Raw genomic sequence first — 21,027 nt, 5'->3', positions numbered from 1 at the left:
CACAAACACACCAGGGGCTGCTCAGGGAGAGACAGACTAGCGATTCTAATTGCTAGTGGGAGAGCTGGATTTCCTGCAAAAACTACCAGTCCTGGGAGCTAGTTAATATTTCTTTCCTGACAAAGTATCCTGTGTATTTGTAGGGTTCTGCACAGTTTCCTCCTGTGTTATTGTGGACCATGCCAAACTTGATTGGGTGGTGGGAGGGAGGGAGGAGGAGGGAAGGCATAGCTTTTATTACTGTCCTTGACTGCGGGCCGGGTGCTCTTCCTCTCTGTCTGGCTTTAACTGACTGACACTGGCCCTGGGGGATTTTTTAATGTATTATATACTTTGCTAAGCCATGGCCCTAGCGCGCTGGAGAGGTGCAGTTATGTGACCCTGTTAGCAGGGCCATCAGGACACCGGGAGCCCTGCAGTTTGCCTTTCAGGTGGTTGTGAGGTTGCCCGCAGCCTTTGACATTCGCCAACACCTGCTGCTGCAATGGCTTCTTCTCAGGCGGCTGCTTCAGCCCCAGCAGGGCTCAGAGCTGCTCTTCGGTCATTACAAAAAGCTCCGAGTCTGGAGGATGCCGGGAAATCCGCGGATCCAGACAGCTCCTACAGGAGCCTGCCCTGGTGCCGAAGGCAGAGACGGCCCCTCCAGGCAGTTAAGTTTCATGCAGCTGGATTTCTGTAGCCACCTGGTGCAGTCCAGGGCCAACCCCTCATCTGACTTCCCCACCCTCCCTGGCCACGAGGCCTTGAAGAGTTGCTCCACTTTGAGGTAAGGACATTTGTTGTGCGCCTGGAGGGAGCTCCCAAAGCCCAGGGTCTGGCTGCAGGACGCAGCACGGCGAGGCTGAGGGGTCCCATCAGCAGGGACCCAACGGAAACCTCTCCAGACGCAGCAGAAAATTAAGTGGCAAGAAAATTAATCTGAGCCTCTTACTTTGTGCTGTGAGCAGTGGCGCAGGGCTCTGTGCGGCGGCTGGTCCCAGCAGCCGGTCAGGTTTTAAGGGTAACGGCTGGGTCTCTCCACAACGGCTCCAAAGTCTGCCCTCTGCGGTGGTTCCCGTTACCCAGCACCGCTCAGCACTTCTCCCCGGCTAGCAACAGCAGTGCCCTTCGCAGAGCCTTAAGCCAGGGCCTCTCTGCGCTGGGGAGTGAAGAGCCCACCGGGCACAGCTAGAAGTGCAGCAGAGAAGCCTGGGGTCCTGGCCTCCCCTCCCTCCCTTCTGCTCTAAGGCAAGTGCTACCCGCCGGCGTATGGTGGCGGCAGGCCAGAGGCCCGGTGCGGGGACGCAGAGCTCCACGGCTGAGTCGCGCTGGGCTCAGGGGCTCAAAGACCCCGGGCAATGACCCCGCGTCAGGCTGGCGGGGCAGGGCACCCTGGCTAGGCGCTGAAGTGGGGGGGAGGAGCACGTTTTGGCAGAGCAGGATCTGGAGGAGTTTGTTGTTCCCAATAGGGCCAAGCCCTGAAATGGGGGCAGGGCAGGAGTTCGGACATGAGGCGCTAGCTGAGGGTCCGTGGCCTCAGCCGCTTTCACAGCGCGCGTGTGGTGGGGGACCTCCCAGCGCTGCCCGCTCAGTCCAAGCTCCGCATGGCGCCCCCGGCCGGCGGGGCGCCAGGCAGTACGGGGGCAGGCTGGGGTCTGCACAGCTCAGGAGGCATTTCCCGGCAGGCCTAGGCTGAGCAGAAACCCCTCCCGAGGGCTCTGGTGACGTCAGAACAACCCCCAGACTCACCCTGCTTCCAGCTGCAGTCCCTGCCCACAGCTTACAGCCAAACACCCCGAGCCAGCCCGGAGAGAGCACCTCTTCTCTCCCCAAGCGCCCTGCACCAGATCAGGGCCTCCTGGTGAGGCTCTGAGCCTAAGGACTGGCAGCTGCCGCTGATCGCCCAGCTGGGGCTGGGCTTAAAGTGCAGCTTTGCAGCTTAGCAGGGCCGGCAGCTGGGACCCGGGTGCGTCACGGCGGCAGGGCACCTCTGGGGGGCACTGTCCCAGGGCGGGCGGAAGGGTGCTGTGTCCAATGGCACCCTGCTCAATTATAGCGCCCAGCGTGCACGAAAAGGCCCCCTGCAAAACGCTGCTATGAACAGAGAGGCGCAGGCCGTGTTCATTTAAAGAGCTTTATTCGCTTCAGCGGGTCACAGCTTGGATCATGTGGTGCATGGGGAGGTTAGAGCGAGGGAGCAGCTGAGTTCCCCTTTCCCCTCCTCCTGTGTGACTACAGGTCAGGGGGCCGCGGGCCTCCCGCCCCCGCCAGGGCTGCTCTCGCGGGCGGGCGGCAGCTCGCCTTCCCCGCAGGTGATCGGAGCACATAGAAATAGGAACGCCTGCCACGGGAATGGGGGCTGGGCTCGGCCTGTCGAATTGAACAACCAAGGGCAGGAATTCTCGGAACTGGGCTGTGGCTGCACCCACCCCCCTCCCTGGACAGAGGGACGGGTTCGACAGAGAGGGAGGGGCAGCCTGAGCCCTACAGTGGGCTGGGCACAATCAACTGTCCTCAAGAGCCAGAGCCAGGCCCGAGCTCCTCCCCACTTCTCCATGAAATGCAACGGGGAAAGGGGGGGCAGTGGGTGCAAAACCTCCCTAGAGCTCTTCCTCCCCAGGCTTGGGCTAACTCCAGGTGGCAGAGCCCTGCGCTTCCCCCCACTTAGCCACAAACCAGCCGACTTAGGGCCCGTCTTTTATCCAAATGAAATCAAGGCAGGTTGGCGTTTTCTGCCCCTTCCCGCCAGCCGATGTGATGGCTTCTTAAAACCAGCTGGGCTTTCCATTCAGAGTGCCCCTCTCTTCCTCCCACAGAGACTGGCCTTCTCGGCCGGGGGGGCAGGTTGTGGCAGCCTGGAAGAGGTAACTTTATTTACAGTCTATAGGAATGAGTGACATAACCTGTATCCGCACAACTGGATCCAAACAGTGTAACTACACTGGATCTCTCGAGGGAGGGAGGACGGGACTCGTGGGGCAAAGCAAAAGGGAGTGATTGCAAGATTCCCACACACAGAGAGAGCCAGATGGGTTCACTAAAGTGATAAAAAGCTAGCAATGTGAGACGGGCGTGAGCACAGTTTGCATACACTAAACCTGGCACATAGCTGGAAGCCCTGTCTGCGCACGGCACACCAGGGGAACCAGTGTGACTTGTGGCTGTAGTCCATGGAGATGAACCCCAGCCCCTCCCCGGGCATAGACAGCAGGGAGAGCCCCCCTTACAAGCTGATGGCACAGGGGAAGCCAGACTTGTCTTCCCCACTCTGGCCACCCCCTTCTTGGGAATAGAGCGGTCTCATTTCTGCATTCGACACCTGGAAATGGCACTGCATCGGCTCGAGGGTACTTAAAGAAATTAAAAAATCCACAGCTACATGGCAGGGTGGGGAGAGCGGGGTACATGCGAGAGTCACAGCGTGTACGCACACGTCAGTCTCTGATTCGGAGCATTAGATTTCCGTCGACCCGGCACCGCTCCGGTGGCCCAGCTGCTGCTGGTCCTCGTGCACTCCTCCTCTGCCCAGTCTGGGGGGGGAGGGATGTTGGGGGGGGGAATCCAGCAGCCCGTTCCATGCCACGCCGGCTCAGTCTACAGCAGGCAGGAGGTGTCTGCCGCCCGCTTCCTCAGCTCTTTGCCCATTTTGTGGGGGTGGTGCTGGGGGTGGGAGGGGGTGCCGCTCAGTCTGGCGTGGTCAGAGAGCTGGCCGCCCAGCAGCTGGGTGTCTTGCACATGCCCGGCGGAGGAGCCGTGGCGGTGCGCCTCAGAGCTCTCCTCCGGCTCCACCCGCAGGTAGGCCTTGACCTTGTGGTGCCGGGCTTTGCTGTCGCTGAAGTCGATCACCCGGCACTCGTACGTCCCCTCGTCGGTGGGCTTCACCCTGGAGAGCCGCAGCTTGTGGGAGATGTTACTGCCGACCACCTTCACCACCTGGTGGGGAGCGGGAGAGAGAGCACAGGGCTGAGTGCAGAAGGGGTCCAGGAACGAGCTTCCCTAACCCCCACTACATGCCTGCTTTCGCACCATCCCCTAGCGCGGCAGCCCGTCCCTAGCCCTCCCACTCTCCGGTCACACCTTTCTCTGCAATGCCCCCAAGCAGTGGTGGATTAACCATCGGACCAACGGGAGACCCTGGAAAAATGAGCACCCCACGTCCCAACCCGCTCTGCCTGCCTGGCGCTCCGGTCAGGAAGTGGGGTCGGGGTGCAGGGGTTTGCCCCGCTCTGTCCGCCTGCCTGCTGGGGCACAGGACTCCTGCGCCTCGACCCTGCTCCCCGGCAGGAGCACTGGATGGGCAGGAGAAGCCTCTGCACCTCAACCCCATTTCCCTGGCAGGAGCATGGGAAGCAGGGGACTCTAGGCGGAAGGGGTGTGGAGGGGCCCCCACTTGCTCTGGCCCAGGGCCCCACAAATCCCTAATCTGCCTCTGCCCCCAAGAAGGGTGCCAACAGCTCAGGGCTCGGTGGGGCCCTAGGCTTCAGAGTCACCGCTGCTCCGCTCTTCTCTGGGCAGAGCAAATCGTTTGCTGCAGCCCTTGAAAAGCTTTCCCCAGGTCCAGAGTCCTCGGCCCACACAAGCTCCGTCTGCCCCCTGGCTGCACAGCGCCCTGGAGGGCCACCGTAGCTAGAGGGAGAAGAAGAAATACGGGGGGCACGGGATCTGGGTCTCTGCTACAGCCCGTCATGAGACAGCGGAGAGAGTGACCTTCAGCGCCCGGCTGCCAAGCATGGAGATGAAGCAGCCCACACTTGTGGTACATGCCATTCGGCCAGTCCTAGGAGAAACAATCCTATTCAGCCACTGGCCGGGACATAACGCCATCTCCTCTAATGCACCCCCCTCACCTCCAGCCTTCCCAAGGCAGCAGGGCATGGCCGCTGCGCACGATGGGATCCTTCAGCCCACAGCTGCTCAGTCCCGAGATGATGAAATCCCCAGCACTCTCCACCGAGCTGTGTTTGAAGATCGATGCAGAACCACGCAGGCTAATTAGCTTTTCTACCAAATTGATTTGCTCTTAGTATTTATCACCCAATGAAATTTAAGACTTACGCACTAGTCCAAGCTGCTGCTGCTGTTGGGTGAGGTCAATAAATCAGATTTATAACCCGCCCTGAGGCCCCTGGCTCTGTTCCCTCTAATCACACTGGATGGGAAAGGCCATTTTTCTCCTTACCACTACACTGGTGAGCTGAGGAGTCGGCGGGGTTTAGCGACTGGCCTGGAGGCTGCAGCCTGGGAGTCATGAACCCCTTGCTGAAGAACCAACAGGGCAGAACCAAACCCAGCCGCAGGCTCAGAGAGCGGGAGAGACCTGTCAGTGGCCTAATGAATGGACTCATTATAGGGCTGCATGTGCTCTGCAGCTGCAGCCGTGGAGCCAGAGAGTACTGAACTGATGCCCTAAGATGGGAGTGAGGGGGTCGGGCTGGACGCACAGTTTGGGGAGCTGGCCTTACGCAGCTCGACAGCAGCCAAGGATGGGGCTCTCCTGAGACCTGCAGGCGGCTGCAGATTGCAGGGTAGCAACATGTAGCTGCTCTGCCACATCCCCTTAGCAGCGTCTGCTAATGGGAATCTTAGAGAGCTGCCAATGGTCACTCCAGCTGAAAACCCAGCAGAGAATTGGCATGCAATCTCACCCTGCCCTCTGCTGGCGTGGAAGGCCCTGTGGGCAGCAAGGAACCAGAACAGCAATGGCAAGCTGTCGCTAAGTTTTTTCACCCTGCATTTTCAAAATGCAACATGAGAGTTAGCTGGGCAGGAAGCTGCCAGGGAGTCAAATACTGTTGATGAATTTTTAGAATGGGCTGGATAATTTTGTGACCAAAACTCACAGCTGTAGCTGCACAGACTAGGGGGAAAGGGTCAGCAACTCTCATGCTCCTGATGGCAGCAAGGTCAGGAAGGAATTTAAATAGCTGTTTGCATTTATATCGCACTTTTTATCCGCAGATTTGAGAGCATATTGCAAAGCTGAGCAAAAGATCATTATTCTCATTTTACAGATAGAGAAATTGAGGCCCAGTGACTGGAGACCAAGGTCACGCAAGGAGGCATGAGTCCCAGTCTGCTGCCCTGTTCCACCGGACAATGCCATTTCTCCAAGTACAGCATTGTGTCCAGCCCCGGCTGTCTCCCCTTGAGACAGATACTGCTGAGTTGGGGAAGGCTAGAGGTCTGGCTAGAATTCACACACGACACCAAGTATTGCAGACCCAAGGATTATTCAGCCTTGAAGGGAGGTGAGCTAGCTGGTCCTTGCTGAAGCTTGGGAGATTCTGAAGGGTGTTATGGGAAAGGATCAGTTCCTCCTTTTAACTTTGTATTACAAGAACAAGGAGTCACTTAAAGAAATTAATGGCTGGCAAATTTAGCACTAATAAAAGGAAACCTCCTTTGCAAATCTTGCAGTCAGTCTGTGGAATTTGCTGCTCTAGTGGGTCTTAGAGTCCCATTTTGGGGCTGGATTATAAAAGGGCTGGATAATTTTATGATCACTAATAATATCTGCAGTGATGCAGGCTGAGATAAAAGTAATGAAATGTCATGCTTCAGGGTGTGAAGTGACCGCCACAGGGGTCAGGAAGGAGTATTCTCCCCTGGTGCAGCACTGGACTCGGCTAGATGCTGGAGGGTTTCTTTTGTACCCTCTCTCTGATGCACTGGATATTGGCCATGCTGCAGCTGGACACCGATCGCCTTGGTAGCCCAGCAGTCTCTCCTGGCATGGCCAACGCTGCCCTCCTAGGGAAATGCAGTCGCAGTAAGGGCATAACTGCCCTTCGGTGACAGCCCGAATGCACCAAGCCAGCAGTTTGCTAACGAACTCAGAGACATGGGCACTTGCTGTTGCCTCCCAAGCAGCTGGAATAGCACCTTGAAATGCCACCCAGGGCTGAAAGTTTGGGACCTGCCCCCCGTACAGACTCCTTTGAAAGCGGCCTAGTGCAAGGCTGAAGTCCCCCTTAGTCCCCCGGGCGCACAGGTCTGGAGTTGGCCTCTGCGCAGGGCTGAGTTTCATCCTGGCTGAAAAGACGTGAATGGGGATTAAAGCAGTCAGCTTCCGAAGGTGGTTCCTGGTTCCTGGGCTGTAATGCAATTGGAATCGCTGAGACTGAGAACCTTATTTATGATCTCACTACGTCTGAGCGGGCCACAACCGGCTCAGGGAGCTTTCAGTGCAATGTTTTCCGCACGTCGTTCGCAGAGCCCTGCTTTGCTTTCTGGGGCCGTTAGTTTTTCCTCTACTTGCCCTTTGGACGTTGCGCACAATTTATCACGGTCACTTGCAGGGACGGCTCATCTCCCTGCATTTCTTTCCCAGTCTTGAAACGTTTAATAAGCACGGGCATTTAAAACAACAATCAATCAATAAATGTTTTCAAAAGCGAATCTCTCCCCGTGGCCTGAGCTGGAGGAGTGTCACACCCAGCCTGCCTGGGAATCAATCGTAGTTACGCAGGGAAAGGTGCTGCTCACACTCGGGCATGCAAGTAACTGCCTCATTATGCTGGGAAATGCAATTGCGCAGTTAAACAGAAGACCCCGGCCCCAGGATCGTTCCGCAGCTTCTGCCCTCGTGGCCTCCATCTGATTCCCTTTGCGCTCCCCCCACTCCTCTTGCTAGCTGGGAGTGGCGCTGTGGGGGGCGGGGGTCCCAGCTGGCTGGGGCTGAGGGAGGGCCGGTGAGCTTCTTTAATGTTACGCCTTCAGTCTTCACCACGCAGAGCGGAGCAGCTGGATGCCTGGCGGCCTGGGCATGAGGCCAGTGAGCAGCTGCGGATTGTCCCAAATGCCCATGGGTCCCCGCTAAATCGTGAAGGCACCACGGTCCCTCACAGGGAAGCCAGGGTGCTCAGCACCTCCAAGAGGCATTTGCCGCATGGCCCCAGGTGAGCACTTACCGGGTCCATACACATTGGACAGGCAGGGGCCAGACTGATGGGCCCCGAGGCAAGCCCCATGCCAGACAACCCTGGCACCCCCAAACGGAGCAGGCTCACCCAGGCCGTCTTGGGCCGAGTAGCTAGGAAGTCAGAGCTGGTGCTGGATTTAGGTGGAAACCAGCCAAACCTTGGCAGTTTCCAGAGAGCTCTGGAATCACTCGAAACCAGCCCAGAAAAGGGAAGTTGCAAAAGGAGCGGGCCTGGTGTTTCGCAGAGCTTGTTTGCCTGGCAATGCTGCTGTTTTTAGGCTCGCCCCTGTGACGCAGCGTATCCCACCGAACCTGCATGGTCACACGCACGCCCGGCTTTCCAAAGGCACCCGAGCAGACGCACCTCTGGGGAGCCCTGGACCTGAGCCGCTCGTTTCCAAAGGTCCCGCCAGCGAGCGTTACCGGGACAGGCCGGGACCCGCCGGAGGAGGGGAGCGGGGAGCTGGACCCAGTGCCATTTTGTGTAACCCTCCCACCACTGCCCTTGCCCGGGCAGGTAGCTGATCCAAACCGACTGGGCTGGCATCCCCAGGCCTCTCACCAGGCTAGCGCTGCCGGGGTGTCAGGGAAGGAAAGCACTGGGGGCTGAGATGGGGATATTTTCGCCTTGTCCATCAAGGACTTCTTCCAGTGTGTGTTCAACCCAGTCTGACTCAGCCACACCAGCTGCAGCCATTCCCCACTGTGTGCCTTGTCGATACTGCACCTGTAACCACCAAACCGGCGAATGGACTGAAACTACAAAATCCTGCATTTCTGCAGCGTCCGCACGTCACACAGTTCCCAGCCCCGGCTGTGACAGCACCCCAGGGCGCACGCGAGGCTGGTGCGTCGTGCGACGCTCCCGCATTACTCCAGCGTAGCCGGTCGGTGTGCTGTTAAGGCACAGCGTAATATGGGGTCAGGAAGGAATTTCCATGAAGGTCACGTTCCAGGATTAGCTGGGTTTAGCTCACTGAATTGCCACAACAGGGACCTCAGACATGCTGCCCCTCACCCCCACCTATTCTCCGCCTGTGCACAGAACAGTCTAAGCCCCCGGGGGCTGTAAGACCGTGGTGGGTTAGTGGGTGGGTGCTGGTGGCCTGTGAGACACAGGAGGTCAGACTTGACCTGATGGTCCCCCTACTAGCCTTAAAGTCTACGTCTCCGAGTCCAGCGATGGTGGTTTACACATCGCCCACAGCAGCCTGCTGACACTCTGTCCGGGAGTCACCTCCCCACCGCTGAATGCAGCAGCTGCAACAGCCCCCGGGGCTTGCAGGGGAGAGCGAAGCCCGGGCACAATTACACAAGGCGTTTCAGGGGGAACAGGGAGAGCCTCTCCCTGGAATCTGGCCCTGGCAGGTGGATTAACGTCCCTGAGTCTTATGAAAAGGTTTTGTGTGCTCGGATGACCTCGCGTAGCTGGGATCGCCGTTTAATCTCTCTTCAACGGCGCGGTGACACCCTATTTCCCAGAGACGCTGAGGCGGAAGGGGAAGCATCACTGTCTGCAACAGTAACACGACGTGGGTGTTCCTGGAGCTCTCCCGTATGAACAGAGAGCAACCTTCAGAGGGTTCACGAGACGATAGCCCTAGGTTGCTACACAGAGTCCACGCAGTGCCCACACCTGAGCCAAATTCAGACTTGTGCAACCCCACTGAAGTAGCAGAGTCCCTGGATGCCGGCTCTGAATCGGGCCCTGAGAACTTTTTAAATAGCAGGACTCTCACCAAGGTGAGCTGTTCCAATCTCAGCACCAAGGCAGTAGCCCGACGGCTGCTATAAAGAAATTTCAGCTAGATCAGGGTTTTAAACATGTCCACATGTTTGAAATAAATTCCCGGCGGGACAACATGTGAAGGGTGATGAATGTGGGCTCAACATTTTGGAGACGACCCGTCTGACTAGGTCCAGGGGGATATGCTCTGTGTGCTGGACTCCATGGGGGGAAGTCATTATTGTCAATAAGATTTACCCATGTTAATCCCCACACATTGAAATGAGAGTACATGCCCCTAAATCATGAGACTTGAAGTTCGATCAGCCTGGGGGTTTCCAGTAGCCTGAGAATGTATCTGTATTTTCAGGGCCCAATCCTGTGAGGTACTGAGCACCGTCAACTCCTGCCAAAGAAGACAGGAGTTTGGGGAGTGCCCCAGCTCGCGGGGTGAGCTCGGCGGTTTAACGCGGCACAGAACACAGGAGTGATGTGCTGGGCTTGCTCGGACCTTCCTCGTGCTAGCTCAGGGCTCTGAAAATCCCAGGCAGTCAGAGCAATGGCAATTAGAACCAGGGCTTTTAAAATATGATGTTATTTTTGTCAGCCCCGGCCTGGGCAAAACCCGCCTCCACCCTGAGCTGCGAGATAATTGAGAAGCAAGACTCTGTGACGCACCTGTCTTATCAGAGCCAGAGCAGCGAGAGCGCTCGCGGGAGCCAGACCGACAGGGAGGGAACGAAGACGCCAGTGACAGCAGGCGGCCAGGACCATTTATTTTATTTAACTAATTGGTGTCTCCTTGTTCTGTTCACGTGAGCCAAAATGTCTCTGGCCTCCGAATCCGCTAAGTCAATTTGATTATTTTCTCCTTAGTGTAAATGTGTTCCCTAGATGCCTCAGGAACTCAAAGAAGATCTATCCTGGGCTGTCTGACACCCTCCGTTCGGGGAGTATGACAACTGGCTGGTGATGAGTTTCGGGGCTTTCCCAGAGCTCAGGCCAGCTCGGATTGAAGCAGCTGTGCTCTGGGGCGGTGACGGGAAGGGTGGGGCCTGCAGCGAAGGTGCAAGCCTGGGACTCGGGCGATCAGTTTCCAGCTGTGACCCAAACACCCTGTGTGCGAGGAGCCAGTCGCTCCCTCTTGGGGCCAGGTTCTCCTCAACATCGGCAGGCAGCGTACAGGGGCCGTAGGACTGACAATTCGGGTCTTTGGGCCTCAGCTCCCCGCCTGTAACCCAGGGCTGGAAACCTTACGTGGGCCCGTCTGGTCTGGTCAGACCGTGAGCTCTCGGGGGCAGGGACTGTCTCTCGCTACATGTTTGTGCCACCCCCAGCATGCTGGGGCCCCGCTCGCAGCCAACACATCCAGGTGCCCAGGCAATGCTCATAAACAAGTGCGAAGGTTCAAGGCTGCAGCCCTCCTCATGCCAGCAACCCGCACTCATGCAAGGAGCCCCACCAGAGCCACAGGCCTGAGCACTCCTGCAAGGATCCAAAGTCCCCTGCCGCCCATGAACTCCACTGGGGAAGGAGGGCTCTCAGCACCTCACAGCATCGGACCCTTCACGTCAGCTTGTGCAGCAACTGAGCTCCCAAGTTGGGTGGACACGACACCTGGCTGTGTGGGGCTAGCTGGAGCCGTGGGATGACCCAGCAGGCATGTGCCTAGCAGCCCGAACGGTCCCAATGCTCCAGTTCGGAAGCGCTGCTGCAGTGTATCCCTCAGTCGGATTTTCCCTCTGGATTCTCCAGCCCGAGAGCGCCCCGTCTAGCAGCCTCAATGGAAGCAGAAGGGAAGCCAGAGTCTTTGGCCCAAACCATTTCTCTCTCTCACTGCCCTCCCTGGCAAAGGCCTATGACGTGATTTATCACGAGGTCACTGGGCAGAGAAAGGGCACCGCTCCGCCGGGCCCGACAGCAGGCACTTAAGACGACCCCAAAGAATTTTAAAACACTGCAGAAAACATAATTGCTTCAAGGGCTAAATGAGTCATTTTGTTCTAATGGCCCCAATTCAGGAAAGCGCATAAACACGTACTGCACTGTACATCAGTGAGACTTGAGCGCACACTTAAATGCTCTCCAGAATTCAGGCTTAGATTCCAAAGCAAAACCCCTGGGAGAGACTCACTCCGCACAGTGCCCTGGGTTGCAAGCCTTCACTGTGGAGTGGCCACCAGCTCCTGACCACAATATGCACTGGTTCTCCCACCGGCAGCTTTTCAAACCGAGTTGAAAAAAATCTTTGGTCTTTAAAAAACAGAACCGTGCAATTTTTGCCCAAGCTTCCAGTGTCTCAGGGACCAAAGTTACAGCTGTACCCTCAATTAAAGCCCCTCGCCAGAAATCATTATCCAAACTCACGCTTATTTTTGTCGCCTCCTTCCCAGCTTCTTCCTGCTGAGATGCTTTTAGCTGTGGGGAAGGGAGGAATGGGGGTGGGGAGAGAACAGAGAGAAGACAACCCATTAGTTCAGCTGGAAGGGGAGAAAAACCCATCAGACTAATTCACACCTCAGCCCGTAATGGACGCTTCAAAGGCAGGCCGGAGAAGAGGGGCTGGCAGGGAGAGCTGGCGTTTAGGTGGTGGAGGTAGCGTGGAGGAGGGGAAGCAAGCGTGCTACGGAGTGAAAGTTCCAGCAGTGAAAGGAAAAGAGGAAAAATTTATCCTGCTTCAGCCTTTCAGCGCTGAACGCTGCACCTGGAAAAGGCACCAGTCCTGCCTGCTAGCACCGGCTGCTCCCGGCCAGAGAGACCTGGCAGACTGCAGATTAGAAAGGAGTTTGCAATGCAAGGTGATGACACCAGGCTGTAACAGGCAGAGAAGCACCAGGCCAGAGACTGGGGAAATGCTCCATGCTGAGAGCACTCCGAGGATGCTGCTGTCAGCTCTGGGCCCCTCCACACCAGGCAGATGATGACAAATAGGAAGGCAAAAGCTGAATGAAGGGCCTGGGGTGAATGATTTATGAGGAGAGATTAGCAACATGCCGCTGGGCTAAATGGTGGCTAAGGAAGGCAGGGATCACTGGGATGGATGGCCAGGAGTAATAGGACCAGTCTGGGAAGAGGAAAATGCAGGCTGGATGTCTGGAAACCCAGACTTCAGAGCAGGGAATAATCCGCCCAGGGGAAGGGGGTCACTGGGCCCAGTGATTTAAGGGTGGTCTGGGAAGAGCCCTGGAGAACACACCGGGCAGGACCCTGCCCCAGCCCCAGGAGCCTTGCCACACAGAGCATCTAGGAGTGAACAGATGTTCTTTGCACGGGGACGAGGCCGCTGCTGAGCCCGGGCACCGTCTGGGCAGCACAGAGGGGCCTGGGATAAAGGAAATGGAGAGAGGGACGGGAGGGGAAGAAGCCAGCCATTCGCTGAGCTGGTTGTTCTCTGCCCTCTCTCTCCTCACCCCTTCCAGGTGACATTCACCCTGCTGCAGAGAGCCGCACCCCACCACAAGCCTCCCACGAGGGGGAGCTGTTCCAGGAGCTGAGCACAATTTTCCAAGGTGGGTACCTAAGTGACCACTCAGCTGCCCTGGGCTCTAGTCTGAGTATCCAGCTACAGAACTGTATTCAGGCTGCAGGTGCCAAGCATCATCGGTGGGCATTGGGGTTGCCCAGCACTATGCAGGAGACGCCCTGCAGCTTACAGGCTCTGCTTTTACCTTCTGCTCCTAAATTCAAATATCGCGGCCACAGTTTGCATGTAACTTCTTTAGCACGTTGCTCTTGTAATTGGCTGGCCGTGATACCCACAGCTGTGCCGGGCAATCTGGGAAGGCCTGGATGCTAGGGCCGACTGTGCAAAGTGGGAATCTCTGACAGCCTGGGCCCATAGAGATAAGCCCGGACTGATCGGTAAAGGCTCCTGGCTGGAATTGGGTTTTAGATTTGGGGTTTGCATTAGATTTCAGTGTCGGGACGACCCTCCTGCTTCCCCATTCCCCTCCCCTCTGGGCTCTGCACTGCTTCACAGCTCAGCACTTCCCCCGAGGAGCAGCAATGAACACTTCAATCTCTTTGGTCACTCGACTACAGACCTAAAGGTCGCAATATTACAACAAAAAGACTTCAAAAACACACTCCAACGAGAGACTGCTGAATTGGAATTAATTTGCAAACTGGACACAATTAACTTGGGCTTGAATAAAGACTGGGAGTGGATGGGTCATTACACAAAATAAAACTATTTCCCCATGTTTATCCCTCTCCCCCCCCCCCCGTTCCTCAGACGTTCTTGTCAACTGCTGGAAATGGCCCACCTTGATCATCACTACAAAAGGTCCATTCCCCCGCCACTCTCCTGCTGGCAATAGCTCACCGTACCTGATCACTCTGGTTACAGTGTGTATGGTAACACCCATTGTTTCATGTTCTCTGTGTATATAAATCTCCCCACTGTATTTTCCATTGAATGCATCCGATGAAGTGAGTTGTAGCTCACGAAAGCTTATGCTCAGATAAATCGGTTCGTCTCTAAGGTGCCACAAGTCCTGTTCTTTCTACTAAGCTGTGCAGCAGCATCCTCAAGCGCAATGGGTCCTCTCCGTCTGCTCCCCTAGTGTTTGGGACCCAGGTGTCCGAGCTCTGCGGCATGGCATACAGCTTCCTCCCTGGAAGCCTCCATGCCCTGCTGCAAACTCCTGAGAGTCACAGTCTCCCACCCCCGCCCATTCTATAGCAATGCTGTCGAGTGATAGCATTTCTCTGACACTTCTCTCAATTTATGGTAATACCGGTAGCAGTGTACTGCCAAAGACACAAGAATACAGCCTCATTAAAATACCTAAAGCTGCCTTTCCATTATTTGGCCCTTATCTCTGTGTGAACAGAAAGAGAAATAAAGAGACAGCTGTTTGCCAGGACTGATATACAGCACAAAGGGGGAGCAGGCGGTGGGGGGATGGACAGTGCATGAGGCAGGGGAGAACACAGGCGCACAGAGACAAAGCCATTTGCGATATTATCAAACCCCAGCAGGATCGGCCAGCTGGTGTGAGAGGTAACTGGGGAAAGAGACACACCAGGGGGAGGCCACGCACCCTCCGGCTGCTCCAGCCCAGCCAAGGTGCAGGGCGTTGGCCTGCAGGACCCTGGGAAGTGACCTTCCCTGCTTGCATCATCCTGGTGTGATCCCTGATGGCGGGGCAGGGACTCGCGGCCCATCTCGGGAGGGAAGGGGAAACAGACTCCACCGCGAGACTCGGGTTCTGGGGAAGGAGACGGGAGAGCGGGGAAAGAGGAGCTGAATATAGAAGGAAAGGGCCCAATCCTACAAGGTGCTGAGCTCCTACAACTCCCCGTGGCTCTGGCTCCTCCTCCAAGGAGCTCAGCACCACGGAGGAGGAAGTTCCCTTAGCTCCAGGGGCGGGGGGCTCACTGGGATAAAGTCTCTGGATTCAGCCTGCTGGAGACACGAACACCCTGGGCAAACAATAATAAAATGGCTCATCCCAGAGATGCCAGCCGACCGGGAACACTGCCTGGCTGCCGGCAGCAGCGGTAGGAGCAAAGGGAGGGGCAGGAGCCTGGTGGCAGGGGAGTGCCCGTGAGCAGGACCCCACCACCAGCCCCTGGCCTTGCGGGAGGGCAGGTCTGGTTTGCCAAAGGCAAATGCCAACAGATCTCAGGGACTGATTCCGAGGCAGAGAAGCCAAGCGCCGGGGTGGAAGGGTTACCTGGTTTGAAGCCCACGTCTGTTTGTCTGTCCAGTCCCGGTGATTGCGAACGTACCACCACTGGATCTCGAGCGAGTAGGAGGGGGAGCCGCTGCCTCGGAAGGAGCAGGCCATCTCCACGTCCTCCCCAGCGTGGGCCGTCATGTCGTGCGGGGTCTCTGTGAACAGGGCTGCAGGGGAGAGAGAAGGGAGAGCCAGCCCCCCGTTAGGGACTGCAGGGCATGCATCCTCAGCTGGCCAGACCCCTTCCCACAGCCCCCTGCCTCTGCTGGCCACGGCACAGCCTGCGCCCAGGCCCGTCAGCTGGAGGTATTCACTGGAAAGATCCCATCCCCTGGGGCGGAGGAACGGAGACTGGCCGCCACCTTCAGACCCACTGAGGCTTTTCTGCACCAGTGGGCGTCAGCCCAAGCCGAAGCCATCTGCCTTGTGCAGCCTCCGTGTTCATTTAACTCTGGGCTACACGGCTTAGCCCTAGCCCAGGGACCGAAAGATACCAGCTTCTGTGTGGAGAGTCTGCCCCAGCGTATCCCATCCTGGGAACGATCCTTTCCATACAAACAGGGTCATTCAAGTCAGAGATGTCTGCTGGGCCTGGTTCACCTCTCACATTCGCCAGTTCTACATTTTCACCTTCACTGGCTCCCCTGCGCTTTCCCCAGACTCCTGCCCGTGCGATCAGCACCAGACCCATGGGCTTTTTAAAAGAAGAAATATCCGGCCTGAGAAAGACCCAGCAGCATGCACAGGAGAGCGAAGGGGGCCTTTCGGATCCTGCTCTCCCAAACCGACTGTTCCCGGGTGCTTCCCGTTCCAGGACATGCAAGATGTCTGTGTTACAGGATCTCTGCCCAGTAAATCCAACACAATCCCAGCGCTGCCTAAATCGAAGTATAAATGAAAAACAAATCCTCATTTAATACTGCCCCAAACAGTCTCCCACACGCCATATGGTTTGCTTTTCTCTCGCAAAACAAATATTGTTCAGAGGTGTCATTAGAATTCTTTTCCTCGTCTCTGGAGAGTATTGTTCCCCTGTCAAGTGTCTGCAATGGGCAGGTCATTCCGGAAATGCTTTTGTCACAATCAATGACATATCCGACCGACAGCTTCTACCCTGTCAGGAGATTCCACCCCGTCCCCACCCTCTTTGGTTAGACTCCCCGGGGCTGAAAACTCAAAGCCTTCCAGAGTTTGGAAGCCCCCACGCTTCCAGGCTGAACAGGTAACTTCCCTCCCACGAGTGTTTCATTTGGGTGAAACGCGGGCAGCTACTTTATCAGAACCAGTTCATCCCGCCCTGCTCTGTGCTGACTTTCCAGCCACCAAGATCCCCAGAGCTGCCCCTCAAATCCTCCAACTCCTGCCCCAATGGCTTTTCCTGCCTCTGCGATTCATGCTCGGGAGCTGATTTCTTTAGAACTGCGTGCACCGCTTCCCCGTGGGTTTCTTGCAGAGTTCTGATCCAGGCTGAAAACTGAATTATTATCAGCCCAGACAGAAAAGTTAATACCTTTGCTATCTCTCCGTCCCTCTGGACGCATGGAAATCCCGTAGACTTATCGCTTTCCTTTAATCCATTTTAGCAGGGGAGCTCAGGAAAATACATTGCATAAGGGGCTTAACAGGCATCCCCGTCTCCTTGCTGAATTCCTGGCAGTGCTCCTCCCAGGCCACCCATTCAACTAAGGGACCCCAGACACAAAGAATTACAAAGGCTTCAGTCAGTGCAGGAAGGGATCCCAGGGATTCCATAACATCCAAGCACTGGAAATAAGTGCGAATTACAGGTCTGCGTGAAAGCGCTCTCTTGACTCAAGCTGGCTACATAAAAAGGATGAATGGCCCCTGTCTCCTGGTTCCAGCTACGCCACGACACACAGCCAAGGGCTGCGCTTCTTGCTCCTGCAACATCAGTCCTGGGGCCATTACCATGAAACAATTAAACAACAATGACGCTAACGTTCTCAGATTATGGCCTAATCAGGATCTTGCCCTCCAGTTCCAACATCAGCAAAAAGTACAACCGATGGATTTCTCTGTCTGCAGCTTGTGTGTCAGTTTCCTGCTTACGGGGTCCAAGGGCCACCGGCGGCCAGGGTACGGTGCAAACTCCTCCCGCTGCTCTGACGGTGTGCTTTAATTCTCATCCACAGCCCCACCTATATGGCCCTCAATGCCCCAAACCCCAGCCCCCAGCATTCCTGCCCTTCCAGTCCTGGCCATGGCAGAGGGCCTTGCCAATGCTCCTCTCCTCCAACTTGCACAACCTCTGCTGTCCCAGCCCAGGCAGGAGGTCCCCAAGCTGTGTTGCCCTGCACCTCAGTCCTGTGAGCAGAAGCCCTGCTATCCCAGTCTTCAATCTCTCTACCTCAAAGAGCCCGGGTTTGGCGAGGTGGAAACCGTCCACCAGGGGCTTGAACAAGGTTCTCCTCTGTTGTGAGTGAGGCAGAGTCTGAATCTACAGCAGGTCTCTGAAGGGGAGGGCTCGCACGTTAGGCCCTGGCACGGTGTACAGAGGGAAGACTGGTTCATTGCTGGAAGGTAAAGAGCCATCCTTAAGCTGAAGTACTGTTATCCCCAGTTCACAGATGTGGAAGCTGAGGCCCAGAATGGTTATGTGACCAGCCCAAGGGTACACAGCAAGAACGCAGCACAGCTGGGGTTCAGAGCCAGGTTCCTGATGCCCAGCCCAGCATCTCAATTTGCCTCCTTCAGTTCACAAGAGCATCGTTCCATGACACCAGAGGAGCACGGCAGCATCTCTGTAAGGAACAAGGCAGCCACTGGTGGTTCCTCATTTCCCCTTCTATAAAACACAGCGTCGGTGTGTGACAGCCCGACGGGTCGGCTTTCCTCTGCCCATCGGCTGCACGAGTCCAGCTCTGGCAGTGGCAGCGAGGGCTCACCAGGCCCCACTCCAAGGACAGAGGGCACCAGCTTGCTTTGGAGCCTCAGCATTGCTCGGCAACGCTCGGGAACTGCTCCCTATGGAGCCAGCCAGGACTATGGGGGAGCCTCCTCTCTGGGAGCAGCCTGTCTCCAGGACACACAGCTCACACAGCTTCCACCTTCCTGGGTCTGACCTCGGAGCATTCAGCATCCTCTGCCCCTCCGTGCGCTTCCCACAGCGAGTCCGCCCAGGCGGGCTCCTGGGGAAGCCAGAGGGTCCTGCCCCCCAACTCCTCAGTCAGACGGGACTCTCAGCCAGCCAGGAAAACAGAAGGTTTATTAGACGACAGGAACATGGTCTAATACAGAACTTGTAGGTACAGAGAACATGACCCCTCAGCGGGGTCCATTTTGGGGGGCAGTGAGCCAGACAACCCCGTCTGCACTTCACTCCTCGTCCCCAGCCAGCCCCAAACTGACTCCCCCTCCAGCCCCTCCTCCTCTGGGCTTTGTCCCTTTCGCAGGCCAGGAGGTCACCAGATTCCTTTATTCTCCAACCCTTTAGCTTTTACCTTGCAGGGGGGAAGGGCCCAGGCCATCAGTTGCCAGGAGACAGAGTGTCGGCCATTTATGTACCCTGGCCCTTTGCTCTGCAACAATTACACCCTCTTATCCCACCACCTAGAGACTTAAATGCATAGGGGAAACTGAGGCACCCCTACAGAATTCAGAGGGAACATTAAGAACAGTCCCACTTTGTCACATGCACAAAGCCTTGGGCCGGACCCTGGCTCACACCCTGAGCCCCAGTGGTACCCGGGAGAAGCTGCGATTTATGCCTCTCTCTGGCAGTTCCCCCAACACTAAACAATGCAATGTAAAAGTAAATGACTATCAAGTGAGTGGGAAGCATTTTCCTTAATGAGTACATCCTACCGGGACTCCTGATTTCAATGCCACGTAAGTTCTTATTAATGCTGAGCAGCTTGTTTTCAGCATCTGCATTATTTGTTCTAAACACTGCACAACACAGCGACGAGAGCCTGTCGTAATGCCGGCTGACCCTGTCCCCAGCTGTCCAGAACCCTGCTTTCTAAGGTGGAGTCTGACCACGGCCTCATCCTCACCTAGCACTACCCATGCCCCAGTTCCCCTGTACACACAGAATTAGTGACCCTGGAGGGGAATGTTGAGGCTGAATTATCCCCAGTGGAATCCGGACAAGAAACCTCAGGGCTGCGCCTTTCATCACAAAACGCACCTCCCCAGCTGCTTTTCACCTGTCCACCCAGGACACGTATTGCCCGAGCGCCCTGGGGAGTGCGATCTAACCTACGTCCTCCAAGGGAATCTGCTTTAATTATAGAGTTTAAGGGGTGTAGATTGTGCTGGGTAGCCTGAGGGCTCAAGCCCATGTCTAAATTACTCGGGACACAATTAAAATCATCTCCCACAGACTAGAATTTGGCAGATGAGCAGAGAAAAGGCTTGATTGAATCAAACATCTTCTTTCTTTCCGGTTTTAACTGGGAAGTGTGCGTATTAATTAACCTCAGGGCTCGGCCTTCTCAAAGGGCATCCGAACCAAAACCAGAGCTGCCGGCACTGAACCGTTCCCCTCCTCTGCGGTCAATAGGACGTCCACCCCCATGGAACCAACATCTCACCCGTGGGAAACACGCAGCCCCTCCCTTGGGCTCCCTCTGCCTCCTCTTCAGCTCCACCTGGAACCTGGAGGAGGAGATATCCCGGCTGGAGGTGACACCAGCCTTTAGGAGAGCTTCTAGGGGCCATTGCTCCACCTCTTGGAGGTCTGACGCTGTGTCTCCGGAAGGAAAGTGGCCGTGAAAGCCCCCGCGCACAACACCACATGGAACCGAGAACGAAAATTCAGACTCCCTGAGACGCCCCGTCTAGAGACAAGGGCAGGTCCCTAACAACTGCCTTCTCTGAAGCCTCCCCAGCACTGCAGAGGACGCCAAGACGAGACGGGGCCAGGCCCTTCTGCAGTGAGACAGAACGTGGTCCCCAACGCGCTGCTGTCACTCTCTGTTGACTCTACTAGGGTTACAGGGCAGATTTACAGTGGTGTGACCAAGACCCTCATCTGGCCTCTATGTTCGTTCCCTTCCGGGTTCCCTCCAGCAGTACCATGAAGTAGAGATCTAGAACGTCGGCGCCTCCCCTTCCTGAATTCAGGTGTAGCTAGGATCTAGAGCTGAATCAAGACACCACAGCTCAGGGCACTCTCTGCAATGGGGCTTCCATACTCACTGCCTTAGATACTGCAGCTGGGGCCACAGACGAGCTGAGGGCCTCAGTCTGTTACGTATTTATCCGCCGAGCCGCCACGAGGCAGGGCAGAGGTACTCCCTCCGTGCAGGTGGGGAATGAGTCACAGGGAAGCTAAGCGGCTGGCCCAACATCCCATGGGAAGTCTGGACAGAGCAGAGAATTGAACCTAGGTTTCCCAAGTCCTCTAACCGCTGGGCCATCCTCTCTCCCTCAAGCCAGCCATCTGCAAAACTGGGGTTAATTCAGATTTGGATCCAGGGCTGGCTCTGAGCTTGGTGGCTCCCCTGGAGATCTCATGAGAAAGTCTGTTCCAGACCATGCTGCAGGCCCCAGAGGCTTGGACTGGTGGGAATGCCGGCCCCCGCCCCCCGCATAGGCGCCTCCCCCTCCCCATCATTAGTCACTAAGGAGATCTGACCAAGCCTTGGCTGGAGCAACCTCTACAATCAAGCCTCTTCCTTGGCTCTGGGTACCAGCAGCACACCCAGCCCGGTGCTGACCAGCAGGCAGACGTCCTCCGTTTGCCAGCTCTG

The 21,027-nt window shown here is 56.4% G+C and overlaps 1 protein-coding gene across 1 annotated transcript in view; it reads right to left on the bottom strand.

Annotated features, from left to right (window-relative positions):
- Nucleotides 1-3,573: 3,573 nt before the first annotated feature.
- VSTM2L (V-set and transmembrane domain containing 2 like) overlaps nucleotides 3,574-21,027 on the bottom strand; it is a 42,360-nt gene continuing 24,906 nt past the window's right edge. Inside the window, exons 2-5 of the mRNA XM_077832544.1 lie at nucleotides 15,308-15,477; nucleotides 11,994-12,044; nucleotides 4,827-4,934; nucleotides 3,574-3,912 (exon numbers count right to left, since the gene is read on the bottom strand). Coding sequence (XP_077688670.1) covers nucleotides 3,574-3,912; nucleotides 4,827-4,934; nucleotides 11,994-12,044; nucleotides 15,308-15,477 — 668 coding nt within the window. The remainder of the gene's footprint in view (nucleotides 3,913-4,826; nucleotides 4,935-11,993; nucleotides 12,045-15,307; nucleotides 15,478-21,027) is intronic.

Source organism: Eretmochelys imbricata, chromosome 13 (genome assembly GCF_965152235.1).
Source record: "Eretmochelys imbricata isolate rEreImb1 chromosome 13, rEreImb1.hap1, whole genome shotgun sequence".
In the NCBI taxonomy this organism is placed as follows: domain Eukaryota; kingdom Metazoa; phylum Chordata; order Testudines; family Cheloniidae; genus Eretmochelys; species Eretmochelys imbricata.
Note: the sequence above shows the minus strand (reverse complement) of the source record. Positions and strands in the feature narration are given on the sequence as shown.